General features: G+C 37.5%; 1 protein-coding gene across 1 annotated transcript; it reads left to right on the forward strand.

Moving 5' to 3' along the window:
* LOC139742070 (sucrase-isomaltase, intestinal-like) lies at positions 1-26901 on the forward strand. Its single transcript, XM_071652630.1, has 22 exons — positions 1-721; positions 6962-7158; positions 8552-8720; positions 9393-9492; positions 10337-10449; positions 11537-11662; positions 12420-12551; positions 13022-13141; positions 14285-14398; positions 15169-15253; positions 16178-16295; positions 17322-17458; positions 17875-17909; positions 18549-18665; positions 19239-19387; positions 19704-19791; positions 20509-20565; positions 22459-22592; positions 23033-23127; positions 24013-24062; positions 24839-25033; positions 26233-26901. The coding sequence occupies exons 1-22, from the start codon at positions 293-295 to the stop codon at positions 26332-26334; spliced, it is 2862 nt and encodes a 953-aa protein (XP_071508731.1). The 5' UTR covers positions 1-292; the 3' UTR covers positions 26335-26901.

The raw sequence follows: 26901 nt of genomic DNA on the forward strand, positions 1-26901 counted from the left end.
TTTTTTTCTGACATCAATTGGGCGCGGGAATGCTTCCTACGCTCGCCTTGTGTTGAACGTACGCGTAAAGTTCCTGTTAACACACCCAATGATATTATTGGGAGTGAACGTAACACCGTTGCACATTCCGGACTAACGGATTACTACACCAGTGAAATTTATCTTCAATTGAGTGAATATGTCCTAATTTTGCGAATTCATCGGTTTCGCTGGTGTTAGCAAATTTATCGCTGGACATCTTCCTGGCAGCTGTTGTTTTCCCTTATCTAACTGTCCACCGTGATCGTTGATCATGAGTAGGGTTCTGCAGGCCATCTTGGCCATAATCGTCTTCCTGGTCGTCGGCCTCATCATCCTTGTGCCCTCTATCGTCGTCACGTTGCAACCGTATTCGAACTGGAGGTTCAACCCGGTGACTTGTGGCGACATCCCGGAAAATGACCGCATCAACTGCTTTCCCGACGTGGAGATCCCGACGCGGAGACAATGCATGTTGCGCGGCTGCTGCTACCAGCGCATAACATGGGACCGTCTCAACCGGATTCCCGAGTGCTACCTGCCGCTTGGGGTAGGGTACCGGGTCCTGGGCAGGGAGCAAGAAGTGGCCGAAGGGTTCCAGCTGGACCTGATGCGGTTACAGACGCCCAGATTTTTCTACGAGCAGATTGACAATCTCCGGTTCAGAGCGGAATATTACAAGGAGAATATCCTCCACATGAAGGTACGTGCAAAGAGCATCGGCGCTCGTTTTCACACAATAATACTCTAAACAAAGAAGATCATCAACGCTGGACATATCCCGTTGGTTTATGTCGGGTGTCCATTTGTCTTCAAATTTTATTGTAAAGCAAAAACAAAAACAAGCACATAACCCAAAAAGCAAAACAAAACAGTGAAATAAGAATATTATCCTGTAGTCCAGCAAATTGTATAGTATTGTATTATATTGTATTAGTTCAGTCGTTGTTTTGTTTCCTGTTTCCTGTTTCTATCATAATGTATTGTTGATTTTGTAACGGCTTCTAATCTAAGTTCTGTTTTGATTATATGTTTCATTTAAAACTGTGATTTTAAGCTATATTGTAAAGGAAATCTCCATTTCCAACCCTAGGCTTTTGCGTGATTTCCTCCTTTGACTCACACATCTATGTAAATATTTTATATGTGATTTTATGAAATGAATAAATTGAATTGATTGATTGAAAAAGAATCATTCTTTACTGATAGTAAAATCGCACATATACCCTCCACTCTTCCATGTCAATCCCATAAAGATTGAGAAGAATCTCATGACTGTATTTCAGATGCATCCTGATAATTATGACGGCATTTAAAAGTACATTTTTTTTTTTTTTTTTTTTTTTTTGCTGGAGAACCTTAAGTTACAGCATGAGTTACAGTATAGATCTTCTAAACAAGCCACATAAATAGATATTCGGCGTCATATTATACAGGTAATGCAAATCTCCTTTTAAAAGATTTCATTCACTTCTGTAAAGGGCTCGAATAAGATCATGCAAATGAACTTAAATACTTAGAAAATGAGGAAAACATTTCTATACGGTATCAAACAAACGCTGGGGTGGAGATGGTGCTTCTTGACAAAGCAAGGCAGAATGCTTTGATCTTCTTAACAAAAAATAAAACCAACCAACCAAACAAACAAACAAACAAACAAACCAAGCACAAAACTACGTGTATGATTTGTGCCCTGAGGCTGGACAATTTGATGTAAAATATACTATGACAAGGAAACCAGCAAGTGAACCTTTTGCCAAACCAGAAGAATTTCTACCTTTTGCCAAGCCAAAAGAATTTCTATGTATTACAAGCACGAAATATCATCATCGAAAGAAACTTAAAGGGCCATCAATGTATAAAAGTCATCAGTTTTTAAGATAATAAAATGTCTTAACCACGTGCACCTGTAATTTTCCTTCTGAATAAGGGACGTGCAAAGACGAAATACATACTGACAAGCTTTTCCTTGAGCACAAAATTCTGAAAATAAAAGAGTTGTATTTGTTTCAACTTGGTCAATTTATGTTTAATTACAACTGCAATCATCTACCCAAAATATTTTATTCTTTATTTCACCGTAACAGCCACGTACATAACTATCCCACTAGACAATCTAAAGAATTTCATCTTCCCTTAGTTAGAACTGTACACACTCAAAATACATTTGTTTATACCGGACCCAGATTTTGGAATAGCTTAGATAATGATCTAAAAGAATCTGTGAAGTTAATTACATTTAAGTATAAACTCAAAAAATATTTGTTTTCTAAATATACCAGTTAATTCTGTTCAATGAAAAAACCCGTCATGTTTCACTTTTCCTTGAGATTTTGTAGTGTGTCCACAGACCTTTTCCATCCCTCTCCTTTTCCTTCTCTATTCTTCCCTGCTCCTTTTTCCTCGTTCTTCGTTGTCCAGTATCTGTCTGAGTGCATTTCCTCAAATTCTGTTGTTTCTGTGTATTGTGTTATTGTTGTTGTTGTTGTCGTCGTTATGTTTTTTTTGTGGCCGATTGCATATCTTCCTTTCCGTTCAATTTTCCTGGCACACCTGGCCCCATAGTGTCTGTGCCACAAATGTGATATGTTATATAGTTTATACGTTTGCATCCTAAAATCCTAGTAAGTATTGTTCATAGTATCAACATCATTACATCAATGAGTAAAATGTACAATAGTATATAGAAGAATTTAAAATGAATATGTCTCATTGGTATAACAAATTGGTGCTGTTGTTGTTTTGTTCCAGTGTTCCACGTTTTACAAGCGTGGCTTTTTTAGTGGAACACTGTTTTCCATCATTGTGATTATTTACTATTTTTGTTGCCATGACAAAGTGCATTGTTTCTTTTTTACGACATCATTCGTGTATGATTTATATTGTATTGAAAAAAAAATCCTTTATCGGACGAGTGTAAGAGAAATGAAAAAAAAATTGTATCACTTTGGATTATGTCAACTTTTTCTTTTCTTTTCTTTGTGATGATGGAAATAAATAAACTATTGAATTGAATTGAATTGAATTGAATTGAATTGAATTATTGTATTCCTGTATTAGTAATCAAGACGATGAACACAATGCATTTTAGACTGCCAGTATTTGGGTTTTTTTTTTTACTCGCTTCAAAATTCATGCTTCTCCCTTCAAATGTAGAGAAGCAGGATTTCTTTGACTATACATTAAAACTGGTCAACCTGTCGCCTACATGCCCCTCACAACTATGCCTACCACATCATTTCTGTAGAATGTTGGATCAAATAGTGAATAAGTTATGCGTTGATTGGCTCCTGGGACTTTTAAAAGTTTAAAAAGTTAACAGTTATTTTCGGTAGGGTATACCACACATCTCTATACTGTTTTGTTTTATTTCGTCAAAGTTCGATACATTGTCAGATTATTCTTAAATAAAATGCGATATCTCGCATATTGATCGTCACATTAGATACGACCCACATACTCTTTCTCGAGTATTCTTTTAAAGATTGATTACCAACCACGTCCAAACACGTAATGTAACGCTATTTGGGGAACAGGTTGTTTCATGATTATTTGCACTTTTCACTGCATACCATTTTCGAACTTGTATGCAACTGAAGAATCTTTACCCTCTTTTGCGTTTGGATTGTGATCACAAATTACATGGGCATGTAAATTGCATGATTTTACTTGCAGCAGATAAACCAATGACTGGCATGGACACACCGATTTTCACTGTTGACGTGACTACAATGTTAGTTCTTATAACTAACAGTTAAATGGCTAGATCAGAGAATATGTTGTATATGATCACGTCACTTTGACATCAAACATGATAATATAATACACATATTTAACACACTGAGGATTTTTGAAATATCTCAGGGATGTGATCGTCTGTCTGCTCTTGTTTCCTGAAGGTATTTAATAAGATAAAGATTTATTAATAAGTAATAAAAGAGATAAAATGTTTTTGTTTGAACACATCATATATAAGACCTAAGCAACAAAATGTAATATAATGATATACATAGATCACGCATCATCATGTTTTCTTTTGTGAAAAATTGTATCTTTGGCAATGGAAAATTGTTTATCAGATAAAGATGTCAAAAAATATTGGAATATAGAGTATTTGAACAGCATATTAGCAATATATATAATATATATATGTAATATATGAAGCATGATACGTTTTGTACTTTCAAAAAATGATATCTTTGGCAATGGACAATAACTACAAAGTAGTCAGATATGGAATTTTACATTCACATGATATTCAGTGATATTATTCAAGCCCGTTGCATACACGTTTCTGATGATGACAACTGTCATTAGCATTGAGAGTCATGTTTGTAAGGTACAACTCAAGCAAATATGATTTAGCTTGGCTGACGCTCTTTCTTTCAGACTAATATGAATATCATCTAAAACCTTTCAATTGCGATCTTACAGATAGATCACATGTATAAAGGGAGTACTGCCAATAATTAATCGCGCTGATCTTCAAAAATCTCTCCCTTGAGAGAGAAGAAAATACAGTACCTGATATAAATACCAATGTCTTTTTCAATGCCTATCATTCAAAAGGGGATGGGGAGAAGCAACAATGTATATACTTTATGTCAGATCTTTTTGACAATTCTTACTTTAAAGCCAGTCCCATTTTAGACAGAACTGACTCTATAGGTATACCGGTATGAGGTATATAATTGTCACTTAAACTATTGTTCATTTATTTGTTTGTTTAATATAGTTAACTCTCATATTTCAGTCAGGTAAAAGCATGTACATATAGAAAAATTTCATAAAGAGCAAACATGCATGATCAACCATGTGCAAGCATGTGCTAAAAATGCACCCATTTATACAAGCTGAAAAGAAAACAATTATTATACTGTAGTTATTGAAACGAGTGATGAAACATGCCTAGTATTCTTTGGGGTGATGAGATAAAAAATTCACTGAATAAATAAGAGGTAAAAAGGAGAAAATACTAAGAAATAAGCAATACGCATATATACTAATATTCATATTAGTTGATCGACATTCTGCTGTATAGAGGATTCATTTTGCAACGCTAATGAATTCTTACTTGTGCATATCAATTTTCGTGTTAAAAGTTCAATACATTTTTAGTTTGGAGGGTTGTACACAGTATGTGTTGAAGTACGCAGGCTTTCATGCGCCGAGAGTATCATTAATGATAGATACGGCGCATTATAAATGTACTTTATTATTATTATTATTGTTCTTTCCATCAAACATAAGTTATGATATAGAGAAATCCGGGTATAGCTACACTATATATACCGTAAAACTAAACACAATAAATTCATAAAGAATGAACAGATTAAAATTAGAAATATACAGTTCATTTTCATTTGCACATAAAGCCCATGGTGAGAAACAAAGCTCAATCAATTGAACGTGTGGGAACAATATTTTTTTTTTGTTAGTCCAGAAACAATATTGTTGCACATTACAAAGATGGAAACGGAGCCAAGATTTCATTTCTGTTGAGACTTCCTGCCCCCTTAACATTTTATATCAATGAACTTTACCCATTGTTCAGTTGCCACAAAAGCTCTATCTCCACACGCATACTTTGGTGGGTCTATTTTTCTTTTGATATGATAGAACAGCAACATTATAATTCAAGATATAGCCCTCTAGAGGTCGCGGTTTATGAAATGGATCCGAGATAACAGCCCCCACAACGCAAAGTTCAAGAATAACCAGTCTAGTTTATTACCCATAATAATATTCAGCATTACATTACATCGTTTTCTAGTCATCGACAAGGCAGTGGTGTGATGTTACATACCGAACGAATTGATAGGACTACAGTTATGGTGTACGTGGTACCACTGTGAGAGCGACATTGGTTTGCGTGTGATAAGCCTCCTGACTTGTTTACTCGGCGGTTCTCGTTCTTTTACAGACGATGACTCAACCGAATAATAAAACCCCTTTGTTTGTTTTTTATCCTACTCTGATCACCATCCCATCAAATTATCATGCAAATATGTGTGTGTAAGACCAGCCAATTTCGTTTTGAACTTATAAGATAATATTGCAATCCCAGTCGGTTACTTTAATGTATAGTTACACTCCTACGCAACTCGTGTATATAATATAAGATTATGTATAAAGTTTGTGGGTAAACACAAGCTTGTGTGTATATGTGCGTGTACGTGAGTGAGTATACATTTAAAGATGCAAAAATAATACCTTAAGACATATTATACTGGAAAAGTTACAACATTTGTTATTGTGTATCAGTTCACACTTTTTTATTACATTGTTGTACTGATTTTGTGTCATGTGTACTCAAATGTTTTATTGAAATTACATTTTGTTAGAGATGATTATAGTACAATGACGTGAATGGAACTGCAGTCCGATTAATAAATATATGTATACCACATTTGCACGGACGATGTTTACATGAAAGCCTGATACGGCATTACTGGAGCGATAAGAAATGGAATACTTTACACCACATCTTCATATCGGTCTTTACTTATTCTTCCCTCCAGCCAATAGAGCTAACAGTTTCCCTGTTCGTGCAGTGGCGGATCCAGGCCGGGGCGTATACAGGGCGCCCCTTATTTTCTTTTTGTTAAAATAAAAGAAATAACAAAAAGAAATCACTTTATATGTTTATAGAGTAATAATTCATCTTTGATTGTTTTATCAATATGAACAAAATAATTGTAGTCTTTCATTCGAAATGAAACGAAGAATTTGTGGCTGTTGCCATGTCAAAAGGCAAGTATTTTCGCGCATTTTCATAACACATTGGTCATAGTTTCAGTTGGAAATGAGTTCCTCGCACCATTCAAAACATGAGCATAGTTATCTTGCAGTAATTTCATGATATCCTTGAATTTTAATTTAAATTCAATTCTCATAATGATCCCTCACCTCACCCACCATCGTTTCACCCATGTCTCTGCAGATGTACGAATATCGCTACGTACACCGCACGGAGGTCAAGTACCTCGAAGCCATCGATCGTCGGTGGAAGCCACGATACGAAGTCCCCATCGAGTACCCGAAGACCCTGCTGAAGAACGCCTTCGCCGAGTACGAAATCGAGTACGAGCGGAATCCTTTCACGTTCAGGATCATGAGGAGGAGCACGAACTCGCCGATGTAAGTTGGTCCAGGCAGTGTGCAGTAGTGATGAGCACACATCGCCTCATATCTTATCGTGAAAGACGATCTGAAGGAGACATCTTTTATTTTTGTGAGGAGTCACAGAAATCTGCTTGAACTTGACGTTCAGTGACACACCGTGGTGGCAAAATTTTGTTTTCAACGTGAAGCTCAGATTTTGGGCACTAATTAGTGATACATAGTTTACAGCGAATATTGATACCAAGCTCTTTATTTTGATTTGATAACTTAAGAGAATATAATTGACTTGCTTCCTATCAAATTTTCAGCAATGGCGATTAACGACGAGCTAATTGGTTTGGTTCAGTAACCTACACGGCAGGAATATACAAGCCTCTCCTTTACTGAGATGTTTTTCATTATCATTATTATTATTATTATTATTATTATTATTATTATTATTATTATTATTATTATTTGAGCTCCCTAGTGGAGACATTATATCGTATATCTATGAATAACGTTTGATTTTCTTAAAGAGCTATACTGTATAAATATGTTCTGATTTTATGTCAGTATTTCTTTTCCTTAAACCACCACCACCAACAACAATACAAAGCTTTTCAATTAAATTCACTTATACTTTATTTCCGTCCAACAGAGGACATTATATAATACAAAGTATACAAGTAACTAATGTGGCCTTTTCTGATATCAGAAGTGAAAATTGTACATTTAATAAAAAACCAGCCATCACTCTTTGACTACAAAACTGTCATAATGCGAGTGGAAATGATCGCACTAAGAAACGTATTTCACATAGAAATATTGGTATGGGATTTTTTTTTCAGGGTGATTTTTCTAAAGCAGGTAAACAAAGAATAAATGGAAATTGATAGTCACTTAATCCCCATGGCGACCCTCTTTCACCCATGATCTTCGCCTTGGCCTACTGTTCTGTCTTAGTTGTACAGCTAATTTAAAGTGTCATAAGACATGTAAGAGTTCTTTTCATTATATTTGGTCAACACTTATTCTCGCGTATCAGCTAGGGCAATGACACCCCCCCCCCCCCGGCTAAATACTGCTTAGTGGTGAGGTTAGAGTAAAGATTGTAGGGTTAGGTTTAGTGTGGAGTTTGGGTTTGTGTTAGAATTAGGTTCAGGATAAGGATTAGGGTTAGGATCAGGAAGGGTCTAGCGTAATTGTTCAGAGGGTAACTGCCCTAGAACCTTTTCTCGTGTTATATTTCTTTTTTCCATTAATGACTTCAATATACCGTAATATGTCCCACCCAAAAAAAACAAAAACAAAACAAAACAAAACAAAAAACAAACAAACAAACAAACTTTTGCAAAGGGTGATCACGTGGAGTTCAAGCCGACCACTGCTGATGATTAAACTCGCAAGAATCTGTCTCGCTTTGCAGTTTGGACACCAACATCGGTGGACTCGTGTACGAGGACCAGTTCATTCAGCTCTCCGCCCGTCTGCCGAACAGCGTCGTCTACGGACTCGGCGAGCATATGCACTGGCGATTCAGGCACGAGGTCAACTGGCATATCTGGGGCATCTTCGCCGCCGACAACGACCCCGACGTGAGTATTGTATAAAACCATGATGTCTTCGATGATTTCGGGTGAAATGAACAGTGATAGCTAATGAAGCGGGGGACCGAGTTTGGGAATAGAATCAGCTCTCCTATCGCTTGTCGGTGATCATTAAGATGCACAGGATCGATCCGGTCCATCATAAAGGCGAAATATATATGCGTACGCATTAGGTATAGGAATTACAGTATTATGTTTTTGTTTTGTGTGTTGGTTTTTTTTTTTTTTTTGGGGGGGGGGCGTTTGTTTCAGTTTTTTATGTCTGTGTCTATTTGTGCAATGAATGGGACAAAAAACTCGATGTACCATAAAACACCATAGCAACAATGATGCAGGGATTCTCAGATTAAGCTGAAACTAAGTATAGTTGGACCTACTACTCATCGACCACGTTTTGAATGAATACCTTGTATCTTAGGAAATACACTGTATCCCTCATTTTCACATTAATGTCATTCCACTCGAGGCGGAAAATACCGCAGATTCATATCCCGGGCTCAGATTGTTGACTCGTACCGTACGCGCGGAGTTCTCGGCGACGAACACAAGTGACATTTGAAAAGCACGTAAATCCAGTGAATGGGCAAATATTAGTTAACAATAATTACGTGTATTACTAATGAGGATTTTCTTCAATTCTTTTTCCTCCTGTTGACGCAGGCAACTTACAAGAATCTGTACGGCCATCATCCTTTCTTCATGGGCGTCGATGATGGCGGAAGAGCTTTCGGTGTCTTACTCGTCAACAGCAACGCACAAGGTATCCATTTTATACTTGTTCGTCAACAGTTTTCCATCTACATTTTCATTTCATTTGATGCTTATTTTCACTTTTATTTTCATTTCCAAACTATGTAGGCCTACACGTATATGAAAAAAGTAATGAAAAAAAATAGTGTATTCCATGCAACACAATATCATATAAAAACACATCTTGTTTTATGAAAGACTGGAATTGAGGAGTTTGCAAGAACGTGAACTTCTGTGACGCAGTCCCCTCACTTACTGAACATGACTACGATGCATTATACAAAACTTACAAAATATAAGTACATCAAAGCATTTAAACCAGTGCAAAAATCATAAAGGGAAAACTATGCTTTGCTTCATTTCCCTTTTTAAGATTTGATTTAATAGCAAGGCGAGAAGAACACACACACACACACACACACACACACACACACATACGTATATATAAATGTGAATGTAAATGTTCATACATGTAAATAGATAAACACGTCGCATGCAGAAGGGCCCTAGCAAGTTTACATTGTGCGAGCTTAGGGCCCTTCTGCCGGGCAGGCAACGAACATTAGAATTAGTTACTATTCACCTAATTCGTATTTCCTTAATTCACATAAAAATTTTTGGACTTAAATGAAAAGAAGTAAAATTATGCAAAAATGTTACACTGAATTAAGCACACAGGTAGCATACTCCATCACTTACAATCGGCAACAAAGAATAATCGGAATTACGTTGAGGTCATTGGAGGTTGCAGTGGTAATTAAGAAGAAACGCCGGTGGACGAGAAGCAATCTTGGCAATTTCTGACATTTTGCACTGTCATCATAACTAGCTTTTTTCCCCTTCTCTATCAACAGATGTGATGCTGACCCCGGCCTCGGCTGTCACTTGGAGGACCACCGGAGGTATCCTGGACTTCTGGGTGTTTACCGGACCTTCCCCGGAGGAGGTCATCCAACAATACACAGAGGTTCGTGCCAACATCATCAACATCATTTCATCGGTTCTAGACACCACAGAATTCTTACTTTATGTATATCCCCTGTTCAGACGCACGCCAATTTACATTGTATACCAAAAACTCGATAAAGAAACGACGTGTCGTTAAAATCGCAATAATATCCGAGAGCCTCCGTCTGGGGCCTTCAGCCTGTTTAAAAGATTGTTTTCCGACTACATTGATTTTCCTTTACAAATTCTTTAAGATCACAATAATTTCGATAGACCGCCCATTTTTTGTTTGTGTGTGTGTGTAGGAATGTCTCCAAACTCTACCTCCGCCATTTGTCATCCTCCCCTCCTCCCCCTCCATCTCCACCACAACCTCACCTCCTCCTCCTCCCTCTACTCCTCTTCATCTTTTGCCTCCTCTGCCCCCTTCGCTCATCCCTCCCCATCCCCCTTGCCAATCTCGCAGTCTACTACTACTTTTTCCTCTATTTGGGAGATGATCGTTGTTCCGAAGGTTCGGCTGCTCAAAATGAAATAAGAGTCGTTATTCCGAAACACACAAATTCCATATAATCTATGCGTAAATGTTCGTCAATCCGAATATTTGTGTCAGTATTGAGGAGTTATTTCATTATAGTTTTCGGATTAACGAACCCTCGGAATATCAAACTGTAACCCCCCTACATTTACCTCTTACTTCTTCATATCTTATAACCACTCCAACGACCTGCATGACCACACGTGTTAACGTTGGTGCCTCTTCTACTGCTTCCTTTATCACTGCATCTAGGACCTGCTATTACCAATACACGTGTCACATTAAAAAAAAAATGTGTCAACTAAAATCACAATCTAAACATACTGGAAAAAAAAACCTCTGAAGACTGCTATCTCCTGCGGAAGAACATACCGGAAAGGAACATGTTTATAGTTTGTTTTGTGTGTAATTCCTCGGTGTTTTTTCTTTCCAACATAAAGAGTGATAAATATATTTTGTTGTCGTCATCGTCATTACTATCACGAGCCCATTGTCAGTATCATACTCATCACTGAATTTTGTCTTTCTCTATTTTTTTTATTTGTCTTCCATGGTGATGCTTTGTTAGATTGTTGGTCGTCCAGTCATCCCGCCATTCTGGGCGCTAGGGATGCAGATCGGTCGGGCCGACTGGCAGAGCGTGGCTGAGATGCAGGAAGTTGTGGATCGGAACGTTGCCGCTGGAATTCCCCTTGTAAGCACGATCTCCGCCTCACTTAATTCTGTTTTTCTCTTTTTCGTCTGTTATTACACGCAACTTGCATAGCATAAGTAATGATTATAAAATTAACAATAATAATGACAGCAACTATAGCAATATGTCAAAAAGGTCCAAAGGTCAATATGTCAAATTTTAGTGAAATGCAAAATTATTTATAACAAACATCATGATGAAAAGATTAGTGTATGTCAAAATAGTTTCAAATAAAGTGATGCATTCATCACTACCGAATTTCTTTCTGCAAGAGATTGAGTAGTACATTGCGATGAAAAGAATTGTTTATTGTTGGTTCTCACAGCAGAAAGAATGTGGAAGGCATTTAGAATGCCTTTCATATAGGCATGGAGTATTTTCTAAAATTTTTAAAGTGGAATTCCTGTCATAATCGTTATAAATGTTTGTCAAATGTCATAGCCCCATATAAGAACACAAATTCCTTTTGTTAGTGCACATATTCTTATATGTTTACGTTTGGATTCAATAAGTGTATGGATATTCACTCGGTGAACTAAATACAAGAATTCACATTACTGAAAAACATTTTGTCATGAATGCACGATTACTCTTCTGGCGTTTCATTGTTTTTAATCAAATTCAAAACACTGTTGTTAAAATGATTAGAGGGAAAATGCGATAGTACAATTGAAGAATAATTCTTCTTTCTCTTTTACCTTCCCCCTCCTTCTCTTTCCTTCTCTCTTTTTCTCTTTCTCTCATTTGCTTTTCACAGGATGCCATCTACAGTGACGTCAACTACATGAAAGACTTCAAGACGTTCACTTACGATCCGGTTAATTTCGAGGGACTGCCAGACTTTGTTAGGAGACTCAACGCCGGAGGCATGAAATACATCATTTCACTGGTAAGCGCCCTCTGTAGAACAGAAAATAACCCGAGATTTCAATTTTTCAACAGTGCGCATTCCATAGTTTTGAAAAGACTCAATTACATCATGATGATACGCTTTGATTATCTGACCTACGAAATTGATCTTTTTAAAAGGTATTCATAAATTTCGCTCCTTTCCGTCATTGTAACTTTAAAGGTAAACGGAATTGCTGTAATGATATGAAATGTTCATGTAAAGGCGTTACATTTAGAATTTTCATTTGATGTAAATTGAACCATGATTGCAATTGCTTGACTTTTGCATGATTCTGAATAAATGATTTTAAATAAAGTCCTTCTGTTTGAGGACAAAAAAATTCATGTAAATACATAGGCCTACACTGTGAATGGTGTGCCAATGTCACACACGCACATACCATCACGCGCGAAATCATTTTCAGTTTTATCATAATCTAATGCTTATCTTGACTTCGTCTTTGGTAGAACTCTGGCGTCACAAATCAAGTACCCGAACCAATAAACAACTATCATTTCTACTACTATGGACAAAAGTATGGCTACTTCATCAACGAGACTGACAAGAAAACTCCGGCATCTGGATTCGTAAGTACAGAAATGGACATTTTTACGTCATTACTTTCGTACACTTAATAATAAGCTAGACCTACGTAAGCCACCGTTTGCACATTGTGATATCATTTAAAAAAATAGCAACAGTCACATTCAAGTAGAGTAACAAAGAGCGACCTCATCCTAGCTGGACTTTAACAAGAAGCTCAATGTAAAGCTAAAAGAATCACGTATCCATGCACGAAATGACACCAGATATTTCCACAAGAATCTGTCCAAACCACAGTGAGAGTCCAGACTGACATATATTTTATACTGGTATACTGTGCAGTTCCATTCCACGGACTGTATAACTCTTGAAATTCGATGGACATACTGGCCCCGAATTCACGAAGTTTGTACGATATTATTGAAAAAATGGTTTAAACCATGGACAATTTGTATGGAACGCCAAGTGTCGCATGACCTGTTTCGTTACGAAATCAGTCATTTCGTCGACGAAATGATCCTTTCGTTAACGAAATGAACATTTTCGTCAACGAAATGGTCATTTCGTCGACGAAATGACTAATTTCGTAACAAAATAGGCCATGCGACACTTGGCGCTCAATACAAATAATGTCCATGGTTTAAACCATGATTTCAATTATACCGCCTTCGTGAATTCGGGCCACTGAGTGGTTGATTAAGATTGAGCGATTATGATAATGTATACATTTCAATGATAGGAAGAACTGGTAAATCAATTAGTAGTATAAAAATGTCAAGTATTATGGCTGTATATGATATTGAATACATTTATATGGTTAGTAAATGAATGGTGAAGATTTTGATGACAATGTTATAACTCTATATGACCATGTCGATTTTATGGCAAGCTGTTTTAATCACATTTTTTCTGTCTTGTTTTCTAAAGGTGGACTTCTTGATATCACAAATTAAGATTTAATCGATCGACATTTAGATTTGCGACATCAGAATCTCTGCTGATGATTTCATCATCTATGATTTCATCCGGTTGACCGGTAATACTATTTTTCCGACAACAACTGAAGAATTCGTAACATGAATTCGTATCTTCACAGATTATTCCAAATCTCATCGAACTTTTCTTTTTCCTTTGCAGAATGAGAATAGATGTTTAAAAAAATGGTTTTTCATGTGTTCTTCACACAGCAATGGCCGGGCGAGGTGTCCTTCGCCGATTTCACCAACCCCCAGGCACGGGACTGGTGGGCTTACTTCGGCTCTGAGTTCGCTAAGGAGCTCCCCTTTGATGGTGTTGTCATGGTAATGTAACCACGATGAAAGTATCCCCCTCCCTCCCGTCTTCTCCCGCACACCTACCACTAAACCAAACCATATTGGCTGTGGTGGATCCAGAAGATGGCGCGCCGGGCGTGCGCCCCCACTTTATTATATTTTTTGTTAAAACAAAAGAAATAAAAAGAAAAATTGGAGGGGGACGCGTGGCCCCCTCCCCTCCCTTTAATTGTGTAAAAGCACCCCCTCTTTACGGGATTCCTGGATCAGCCCGTGCATGAATTATCATCATTATTTCCTTAAACTGTGTAAAATACGTCAGCATGTCTTGAACTAATTAATACGCAACAAATGGTGTGCGAGGGCGCTGTGACGTATACATTACAGTACTGTGGGTTATACTCTGAATCCTTGAGTTTGGGTTCCCGAGTTCAAATCTTATGTGATGCTCACATCCTTATTTGATAGCATGTTCCGCCTTCGCAACTGATTGACAAATTGCCCTACATCGACGTAAATAAGCACTGAATTGATCAGTGTTTTAGTAGTAGCCATGATAACAATCATGGGCGTACATACTCGAGCTGGATTTGAGAATGTACGCCAATTCGAGTATGCAAGCCCATGATTTTTATCATGGCTACCGGTACTACTAAAACACTGATCAATTCAGTGCTTATTTACGTCGATGTAGGGCAATTTGTCAACCTGTTGCAGTGAAGACATCTCGACGGAAGAATTTCATGATTTGAATCTTCCCCCTTCGTTGTCTGTCTCTCTTTCTTTACCCCTATCAGACGATGAACGAGCCTGGCAACATGGTGAATGGGTCTCACAAAGGGTGTGGCAACAGAAAGTGGAATTTCCCCCCCTGGGTTCCAGGTAAGTCAAAAATTAAGTTTAGAAGTAGAGATAGATAGATACTGAGTGGGTAGATAGATAGAGAGATAGATCAAAGCCAAGCTTAAAACAAGAGAGAGAGAGAGAGAGAGAGATACTGAGTAGATAGATAGATAGATAGATCAATAAATAAACAAACAGATAGATAGATAGATGGATAAATAGATAGATCAAAACCATGCTTAGAGCAAGAGAGAGATAGATACTGAGTAGATAGATAAATAGATAGATTGATTGATTGGTTGATATGTAGAGCAGTATACAGATAGATTGATAGAGAGGGGAAAAAAGAAGGAGGGAGAGGGAGGGAAAACAATGTGTGTATGTGAGCATGTGTTTGTGTGTTTGTGTGTATTAAAGAGAAGAGGGTATAAGAAGAGAGATCAGAAATATGTGAGCAATGCTGAAATCTTTGCACTTAATTCAGAAAAAGAAAATGGCGTCTCTTACAGGCAAGTGCCGCATCCTCAGGGTTTTTTCAAAGGTAAAGAAATTGCAAAGTTCTGTACATAGCTACAACAGAAACTATAATATTACAGAAACGTATCAACGAAGAGGAGTGTGTGTAACTTGCTCATGAATATCTCAACTCTTGAATGTACAGTTTAGTGATTACACATTTTTCTTCATGCAAAATGTAACGTACTTTGGGCTTTATCGTCTGCGCGGCAGCAATTATGCAAATGGAATTGAGCGCAAGAGATTTTTTTTTCCGTCAAAAGTTTCAGTAGACATTAATTGGAATATGGAAATAAATCAAAAGAACATTACCATGTTGTATTGTTCACTTTAAACTCAACCCAATTACACTTGCAATGGGCCACTGCAAACGACTTCCCCATCCTTGTATTCAATTCTTCTTGATCACGTGTTAATTTTTTTTCGGCCATTTTCTCGCCCCCTCAGAACTCCACAGTCGCATGTTGTATTACCGGACCATCTGCATGGACTATGAACAGCATCTGGGTCTTCATTACAATATCCACAGTCTCAATGGACATTTCTCCGCAGAAGCCGGCCAACAGTAAGTTTATGTCTCTCATGAATAGATACCATTCTCAAGAGAAACGTGATTATGTTTAAGATGAGATCTAGAAAAGAAAGTATGAAATAGGGCCCATATACACAAAAAGATTTAATGTATCTTGTGTTTCACATCCAAGTAAACAGACTTGTATCCCTTCAGTCCCAAAATTTGCAAGATGATACTTCTGCTCAAATTCCGCGAAAGGGTCCTGATTAGAGGAGAAAGATTGAGATTTATGTTATCCTTTCATATTCTTTTGCGAATCTATACATCGAAACAATTTAAGATAACTCCTCTTGAGTAAAAGGCAATCGTGTTGAATATAGGTCAATATTGGGATGCAATTTGTAGATAGAGCTCCCCCACCCCATCAACCATAATTATGCTTATTACACTTTTCAAGCTGAGTTTTCATCAGTAATGGGGCTTATATGGGCCTGCCTTTTTTATTTGCAAGACATGCAAGTGTGCAGACTCTTACAGGGATAGCTCCAAAAGCACCCTCATCTTATTTCATACCGATCAAGTTCTGCAAGATTGCTGTTTGCACACATGCATGCTATACGTCTACTCGTTTTGTGCGTGCCTTTCGCTGTTATGGTATACTGATAATCAGGAATACTACAGTGGACTCCCGTTATAACGAAGTCCTCTGGACCGCCATTTTTCTCTCCCTATATCGAAATTTCGTTATATAATTGAACAAATAAACAATAGAAATACATAGAGCGGATAATGTTGCGGCTTGAATTTTTACTTCGTTGTAACCGGAATTTTGTTATAACTGTGTTCGTATAAGACTATTAAAGATTTCATCTGACGCCACCAGACGGGATGATGTTATGATGTCAGCACCCCTCTCCCATCCCCCTTACTATCATAGCACACTTATCTTCACTAACTTTTCAGCTAGGAAAAGGTTTTGACCCGTCCCCCTTATAAAACAAGAACAACAGCAATGTATTTTTTTATTGATTTGTTATCAATGCACTATTTCTTTCTAACTCTCCTCAACCTTCCTAGTATAATGGAACAAGTCAAACCTAACCAGCGCAGTGTTGTCCTGTCCCGATCTACCTTCTCGGGGACGGGACGCTTTGCGGGACACGCTCTCGGGAACCAGAAGGCCACATGGGGAGCTATGTACAATTCTCTTGTCGGTAAGAATTAGATATTGCGCTAAAACTTACGTTTGATCTGCCAACTTCTAAATGCTTTTAGTCATTGCACGATATAATGTCTTAAATCTCCCCCTTAAAAAACAAACAAACAAACATGAATAAGTTAAATAAGCAAATAAAATGAAAAGTTCTACCATTTTTTTTTTGTAATTTCACGTACAGCATTTTCTCTGTGTGTCTACGGGAAGACGATTATTCAACGTCACCTACGTTTATTTTCCCGATCGACCGGGAATAAGAGCTCATTACTTTTTGCATGTTCAATCACATTGTTTCGTACTTACAAATGTTTGCCCTGCCAGTGCCTGTCCTTGGAATTTGAGAGAAATTCTGAATGCAGAAGTTTATTTACTGTTAATCAAATTGTTGTTATGTCTTGTCATTTGTCTTTTCAGCCACACTGGAGTTCAATCTCTTTGGAATCCCATATGTGAGTAAATCGATTATAGACTTTCTTATCATATACTGCTGTATTTGTATCATGGTTTTTAAGGTCCAATGCTCTATATGGTCATTCATTTCCCAACATCATCAATCCCGATCCTTGCATACGTTATTTACCATGTTTACTACTAGTCTAATGACAATGTCGGAAAAAAGGTATACTATACTTTCCGCTGGTTTTTAGAGCGAAGGAAGCTGGAAATGTAAATTTTTGTTGAGCTACTGAATTGTCGAAATTCCCAAGAAAATGTGGATGGATTTACAGTGCCTTTGTCCCTCAGGGTATTTTCTTAATGGTTTAAAACAACTCTCGATTCATAAAAAAAACAACCCAAAAGATTGTCTGCGAAATCATTCACAATGGACATGATAATTGCTTGTGCAAAGGTCTACATCTTCGCTTGACCAAACTTCATACCAACTTCATTTAATAAATATATCTTGTAGTTGTATGAGACCCCCATTACAGCTATTACATCAGAGACACCCAGTTAATTTTGAGAAGAGAATTGACATGGATAGTAACAGATCGTTCTTAATTGAAGTTTATTTTGCCATAAGATCTCTTAAGAACTAGACCTCATCTTCAGTAAAATCTCGTGTCTCGTTGAATCCTCTCGGCCAGGTTGGACCCAACACTTGTGGTTACTATGACAATGCGGATGATGAGTTGTGCATCAGGTGGACCCAGATGTCGGCGTTCTTCCCAATCTTCCGATTCTACAAAGCAAGGGGAACCGAGGTAAGAGAAAACAGTAGACATAATCTACCTTCATACGGTGATCCTTAACTTCGAGGATAAGCGAACTTCTAAGATAAGCTATGGGGCGCCAAGTGTCTCACGGTCGATTTCGTTACGAAATGGCAATTTCATAACAAAAATCGACAGCACGACACACTTGGCGCCCCACAGAGCTTATCTTCGAAGTTAACTTATCCTCGAGGTGAAGTTTCACAGTCTGAACGTATCTATTGTGTAACACATAGTGTTTATAGTCGGTTTTTTGTCATCTTTAACGTTTAAGTTGATGATGCGATTTAGAATATTATGTATTTGTATGTTTATGTGCTTATATTAGGCGCTAATAGATGTGAACAGGCCCACTGGGGGAACAGTACTCAGATAGTGAAGTGGCTATTCTGTATAAATGAGACTGGATAATGATAGTTAAAATAAAGAAGTAATAATAATGACAACAACAACAATAACAATAGCAATAATAATAATAATAATAATAACAACAATAATAATATAGAAGAAAATTATAGTAATGATAGTAATTCTCTCCTACCCCCCCCCCCCTTCCCATTGCAGCATGCAGACCCGGCCGCTCTTGGCGCGGACTTCATAAACAACATCCGGTCGGCCATCGACACCCGTTATCAGCTGCTGCCGTACATCTACACCCAGTTCTATCACGCTCGACTGGACGGCTTCACCGTCGTCAGATCGGTGGTCAGCGAGTGAGTATCATATGACGTCATGATTGTATAATCTTAAAAAAGTAAGTTACGCTCGATCTGCTATTAAACCTATGCTTTAAGACAAGTGTATAATAAGTATCTCTATGAAACAGATTTACCATCAATGTTGATGATGTGCTCGATTCACTGAGTTATGCTCGATAAATCGCACGTAAGATCGATCGTAACTCTTCATGAAACGGGCCCCAGGTGTCCTTGCTACCAAGCACCAGGTCTTCTACTCTGATGGAGGACACAAAATCAAGATCAATATCATCGAAAACATATCAATATAAATTCCTGTCTCTTTTACCAGGTTCCCGTCCTTTGAGAAGAACGTGTGGGACGTAGACTGGGAGTTCTTCCTGGGACCATCCATACTCGTGGCACCAGTTCTAGACGAGGTAATTGAACGGTTCTCGGACAATTACCCCCAGGACTATTACCCCAGACCTTTCCCCTGACCATTGGCTTGAACATGTCTTTACCTTTGCGTGTTATGACAAGCGACTATAGGTTTATAGGTCAGGATTATTTATATCCCATTATCGATGAAAACGGCGTATGATAAGCTTGTTAAACGTACTGATAACTAGAATAAGTACACTGGAAGACTGGTAAACGTTAACACAAATCAGAAATGAACATTTATATAACTTGTGTTCAATGTTATGGCTTAGATTGACACGATTTGATTTATGGCTTTCTGTGTCACCATCAAGAGTAAATCAAAATACAATTGTCCATTTGATCAGAAGATACGTTTCTTCTGTACAACAATAATGTGTGACAAATACAATGATTTAGAAAGAAACCAAACAAAAGAAAAATCATATTTCAAGATGCATACATAAGCAAGATGGTCTCCAGATGCATGCTATCGATACTAGAGTGCGGCAGTGTTTGAATGCGACAGCTACATAAGATGTGGAAACGTCTACCAGCTGTTATTACTACCCTTGAATTGTTTTTGTTTGTTTGGTCGTTCCTTTGTTTGTTTATTTGTTTGTTTCCGTTTCTACTATATTTTCACTTACCATCAGGAGAGCAGAGGCTCAGTAGATTCACTTTTCTCATTTATTTCTTATTCAAGTTTAATCTTCTTTCTTCTCTCCACTCAGGGTGATACGTCCGTCAACATTTACATTCCACATGATAGATTCTACAATTTCTACACCGTAAGTACAAGGCTACGCGAAGCCTGCTGTATACTGGCGTTTTAGACAGTGAAAAGACATGCCAATTATTGTTATTATTATTGCCATTATCATTATTATTATCATTATTATTATTACTATCATTACTACTATTAATTAATCAATTAATATTATAAGGCATACAAATTGTTATTTTGTTACCATCATTATTATTGTTACCATTATTATTATCATTATTATTACTACTATTGATTAATTAAGTAAGTAATTAATCAATTGATATAATCAATTAATATTATAAGGCATGCAAAGTGTTATCTTTGTTACCATTATTATTATTATTATTATTCAAAACTTCTTTTATTCATTGTTCCTTTTCCACATTCCATTTGATTTTGAAAAATAGATTTAACACACGACAGTCAATTTGAGATGGAATTAAACAAATGTATCATCAAGATATGAATGACATGTAATATGAGGAACCTACTAAAAAGAAAATGCTTGTAGGACGTAGCCACCATAGTAATACTGATAATATTTATTGTTATTTCATTATTTGACTTGATTTGATTTTATTTATTTCTGCTGAATTCCGTTACATCAGATATGATTTTGTACAAGTCATTTATAACAATCAGTATATCAACACATATTTTTAGTACAAAACAAAACAAATACAAACAGCTTAGGGAACTTAAACAGAAGGGTCTCCAAAATAAGCCGAGGCTTGACGGTATGAAGACCCTATACTTAGCTACTCTGGATAGAATAAGGGATAGAGAGAGGGGGAAGGGTAGGGGGGAAAGGGAAAATTACAGGGTGTAGTTAGTGCACTCCAACTACTTTACAACTACTTTACTGTAATGATAATAAATGCGTCTGCTATTAAATCTAACACGTTCAGTTGCCTTTGCCGTAGTAATTAACCGAATATGCACTATGAAAATGGTAATAAGTGGATTCAAAGCATTCTTACATGTGGTTATCTGACATGAAATAAATGTATCGCGGTTAAATGTGCATAGTATTGGTAAGACACATGATATACATACATACAAAATATATCGCGGTTAAGTGTGCTCAGTATTGGTAAGACACATGATAATATACATACATACATGCTCATATACATAGTATACACTAGTACCTATTCTGTACATACACATACATACTCATATTCATAATATATTTATGGATAGATAGATAAATCAATATATTTATGCACACATAAATGCATCATGTATCACGTACATATTTATATATATTTTATCATAATCATAACAATAAAGAAATCAAAATATTATCCTGGGGAATACTGCTTAAGAAGGTGAAGTTTTATAGCCTTCTTAAATGAATACAAAGTGGTCATGTTTTTAATTTCGGAGGGAAGGAAATTCCAAGTGTCAGGGCCGGAGTGTCTGATAGAATGATTCGCGAGTGCAGTTTGGGATTAAATAAATGTAAATTTGTGGATTGTCTGGTAGGATAAGAGTGAATCTCTGAATTTGACCGAAATATTCTGTTAAATATTGGAGGCAAAAGGTTTGATTTGAGGCAAAACATAAATACAGCTTTTTGGAGAAAATTTATATAATTTATCTGAAGGGATTTAAGCTGGAAAAACAATGGGTCGGTGTGATCTCGAGAGCGTGCTCGACTGCACACTCGAATTGTGTTTTTTTCTGCAGAAGAAGTATACGGTCTGTGTTACATTTGTGGGTTGCCCAAATTATAATCACGAATGGCTGTTGTGACTATGAATTCTACTTCTTCTACTGCTGTTGTTGTATATAATATCATCACCTTTATTAGCAGCAGCAACACAATTTGTTTTTATCAATTTGTTTCTGTGTGACCTCGCACTGTCTACCATAATGATTCCATCTTATGTATCATTATGATCTGTCACAGGGTGAGCAGATAGCAACGAGTCTAAAGGACAGTAACACCACCCTCCCGGCTCCTCTTGATACCATCCCCGTGCTGATCAGGGGTGGTTACATCGTTCCCCTTCAGCTTGGCACAGCGAACTCCACCCAGTACAGGTACGCCTCGAATTCGTACGAATCTTTATCAATATCTATTTTATGGCTTATTTGACTTGATATAACTCGAGTTGATGTGATGTAATATAATGTGATTTGATGTCATACCAGATTTCATTTTGTTTATGACATATGATGATAGGGATACCAGAGTGTGGTATGTAATAGCTGGATATGCCATGGCTATGATAAATTATGATACAGTATATGATTTGATGTGATGTGATGTGATGTGATGTGATGTGATGTGATGTGATGTGATGTGATGTGATGTGATGTGATGTGATGTGATGTGATGTGATGTGATGTGATGTGATGTGACGTGACGTGATGAGATAAGAGTGTAATATTCATTATTTTCTTCTTTTCCCTGTGGTAACTGGTATCCAATGATATCTACGGTTTTGCTGTTCTTGCTTTGTGTGTGTGTGTGTGTGTAGTCGTCTCAACCCTCTGGAGCTTCGAATCGCCATCCCAGAGGAGCTACAGGAGCAGGCGTACGGGGATCTCTTCTGGGACGACGGAAGCGCGTGGAGTAAGCAAACTTTCCTCCTCCCCCTCCTCCTCCCCCCCCCCCCCCTCCTCCCCTCCTCCTCCTCCTCCCTCCCCCTCCTCCTCCTCCTCCAATTTCTCCCCCTCCTCCTCCACTCCTCCTCTTCCTCCTCCTCCTCCATCTCCTCCAACTCTTCCATCTCTTCCTCTTCCTCGTCCTCCTCCTCCTCCGATTCTTTCTCCTCCTCCCTCTCCTCCTTCTTCTCCTCCTCTTCTTCCTCCTCTTCCATCTCCTCCAACCCTTGAATCTCTTCCTCTTCCTCATCCTCCCTCTCCACCTCCTCTTCTTCATTTTTTTCTCCTTCTCACTCTGAGCTCCTCCTCTTGTTCCTCCTCCTTATGTTTCCTACCGTCGCTCTCCTCCTCATGTTTCCTACCGTCGCTTCCTCCTCATGTTTCCTTCCGTCGCTCTCCTCCTCTTCCTCTTTCTTCTCTTTCATCTCATTATCGTTCCTCTTCTTCCCTCCGGAAATGGAAGAAACAAGAGAATGAACAAAGATGCATGTATTTGTTGAATGCAAATGACTACATTCACTGAATGGCACGGCTCCGCGAATAACAATCACAAAAACCCAGCAGAGCCTAGAAAAGAGAGAGAAAAAAAAATGTTGGGAAAGAGAGAATCAAATCGCAAAAAAAAAAAATAGTAACAGTAGTAGAAAAAGTAATGCAAATGTAGACCAATTAATGCTGAAAACATAAATAAGAAAAGAAGAAAAAACTCGACAATATAGGCATGTAGAAACACTCTGATACGGTGAGTGTCAAAGTCTAATTCGAGGCCTGGTGAGAGTGACTTTAGTTTTGTCAAAAAGATGGTGACATTTTAAGATCATGACGTCATTCTTCTTCCTCATTTCTCTTCCAGACTCCTATGAAAGACAGGTGGATCTGTACTTGGAATTCTTCGCCGATCAGGTAACGGGCTAACAACATGATTGTTGGCTATCACCAACTTGTAGCCCTTTCCCCGTTTGTTTGTTTGTATGTTTGTTTGTTTTTGGTGTCCGTGTGATACTTGTCAAACATATTCTCTCTCAATGATGATGATTATAATAATCATGAAAAAAAAATAGTGATTAAGATTATTTTATCATGGATATCATTAATAAACGAAATTTTATAACAAAAGAGAGAAATTTAATCTGAGAGGTCCATCTTAGAAAAGTAAATCTCATCTATGTGACGGGAGAATGACAAGAAAGTGAATTAAACTGCTCTCAAATACCAGTGAGGGATATAAAACAAAGAGAGATTCTACGTTACCATTACCACATTACCAATCTACTTTGGGGGCTTTTTATTTCATTTCTTTGAATGGGAATCTCTGTGCTGCTTAGTTTTGCTTTTTGTTTTGTTTGTTTGATTATTTATTTTTTACTTTTCCACGTAGTTTATAAATTTGAATTCTTGAAATGCCTGGAATTAAAAGCTGCTTTATCCTATATCGCGAGTAGCGCTAAACTCTTCCGAGTTGAGCCGAACGCTCCCGGGTCTTAGCCGCCGTCCTTTCGGCTTTATCCGTCTTTAAACTTTGCGAAGTTCTTGATTGTGTTTACTTTTTATTACGCGCATTCTTTTATTGTGACAAAAAATAAAGTTAATGTTTCGTCTGCACACGTATACGTCACAATCACTTGATCAACATGCTCACTATGACTGATTATCACTGACATTTGACCTTTGACATCTAGAACCGAATCGACATCCTGTCTCAGAGAGTGGGCATGGTCGAGGACGACCCCAACCTGATCCCCGACCTTCCGGTCATCCAGCGAATCACGATGTACGGCCTGACCAATAACCCCGGAAGTACGGTCGCTGTCAACAACGTGGCGTTACCCACGAGTCAATTCAGATATACGTCATCGAACACGATAGAGCAAGACGTGAGTATACTTAACGCTTTCAAGACCATAAGTGTTCGATATGTCCTTGACGAGGCATACAAACATGTATCCAATAGTCACGAAAGAGTTAACAGTCGTCCCTTATTACATTTTGTCCGAGTCTACTCTCTAGCAGGGAAAATTCTTCCTGTATTTTGATTTACGACTGTTTCTATAAAGCGATCTGAGTAAAACAATATTTCTTAACCTTCGGTATAAAGTTTTGTTGTTTTGATGTAATGACTTAGATATTAAAAAACAAAGTAAAACAAAGTGGTCTTGCTCTGATAAAAGATAGCACCCACCTTTTTAGTAGAACCACTTTGTTCTGTTTTGTATACTAGAATATCTCAGGCATTTTAAACCGATTTTCTTTAAAAGAACTTTGAATTCCCCTTAGATTGGTTGCTCTTTGATCTAGTTCATATACGTGGTTTCTGATTATCTCGCAAAAACTTAAACCTAAATTCCCATCTCAGCCAAAACTAGACCATCCGTTTAAGACAAGTTGACCCATACATACATGTGTAAATTGGGAGAATGCAGCAGTATTAGTAGAACACATCAGTGAAAGTATAAGGAGAATCGGAATATCCTTCCAAAAGTTATGATTTTTAAAGCTATCGCTTGATGAGAAGACTACTACAGTAACTGTTTGTGATGTCTTATCAACAACAATATAAAGAAAATGTAAACAAAATCCAACAGGTTTTCCTGTTTTGCTTTTCACATTTTTTGCAAAACTATTTTCCTTATACTTTCACTGATGTTGCTGCATTCACTCATTTCATGCATATATCTGGATAAACTTGTCCTTCGAGAAATTCTAAGAAATTCATTTATTGATTAATTTTACGAACACTGACGTACATTAGTCAATGGCTGGATTGTGTTTTCGAGAATGGTGTCGGCATGATCCACATTAGCTATCACACTTTGATTGAAGCAAAGAAAAGAAATTGACTTTAATTACAGCAAAGAAAAACAAAAATACACGTACACGTGCATGCATATCCAGTGATTTATATGATAAACAATCAATACTCAGCATCCATAAGAGTGACGCTGATGAGAATGCAGCTTTTTACTATAGCTCTTCAAATTTTGTGAGTCTTGAGCTCCCATGTCGCTCACGATTTCTCTCACCCCCTTCTATTTCTTTCGTTTTCTCTATTCCAATCGTTTCGTTGGCGGTACAGGTGTTCGAAATATGGGATCTGAGCCTCGACATCATCTCCGACCACGTCATCGAGCTCGGAGCTACGGCCAATCCATTCGGCGGCGTAGGTGGAGGATCGTAGATGAAGTTTCTTTCTGTTTCGTTTCTTTCTAAAATCAACGTTATTGCAACAGATCATTTAGTCGTTCACGAACTCGTGCAGGGAGCATGTTTAGTGTGCATTGATAGACTGTCGTCATAGATCAGCATACAAACGGAATGACGATCAAAGCATATGAAATATTGTTGTTGTTAGTGATATCCAATCTTTTTTTTTGCGCACATTGAATTTGATTTAGGATGGAAGTTGTTGAATAATGCTTGAATAAAATGCAAATTATTCTAAGTTGAAGGAAAAGTATCAGTGTCTGTATCAAATAATTCAATGTGATTTCTGATTTTGTTTCTACGGTTGTGAAATCAGCTTGGTAGTGTTTTCATACAAGAGCTTCAATTGAGAGCAAAAACGTATTTTGTTTGCTGCCCTCTTTCTTGGTTGGTTTGTATTTTGCAATGTTACTGGCAAGCAGCTGTTGGTTCAAAGATGATGATGTCTTTACTAGGATCTCAGGTATAATGTTCATAATCGATAGAATTGCAGGATAAATTCTTCAGATGCGTTTTATTCTCTTTGAGGCAGTTGGTTTTG

This window comes from Diadema antillarum, unplaced genomic scaffold (assembly GCF_040938485.1).
Source record: "Diadema antillarum isolate AM-2024a unplaced genomic scaffold, OU_Dant_1.0 seq00000978_RagTag, whole genome shotgun sequence".
Lineage (NCBI taxonomy): Eukaryota > Metazoa > Echinodermata > Echinoidea > Diadematoida > Diadematidae > Diadema > Diadema antillarum.

Excerpts from the sequence above, each read along its gene's own strand:
- LOC139742070 (XM_071652630.1), top strand. The coding sequence starts at position 293 with ATGAGTAGGGTTCTGCAGGCCATCTTGGCCATAATCGTCTTCCTGGTC. Across the intron at positions 722-6,961 it reads AGAATATCCTCCACATGAAG|ATGTACGAATATCGCTACGT; the intron begins GTACGTGCAAAG and ends ATGTCTCTGCAG. Across the intron at positions 10,450-11,536 it reads TCATCCAACAATACACAGAG|ATTGTTGGTCGTCCAGTCAT; the intron begins GTTCGTGCCAAC and ends ATGCTTTGTTAG.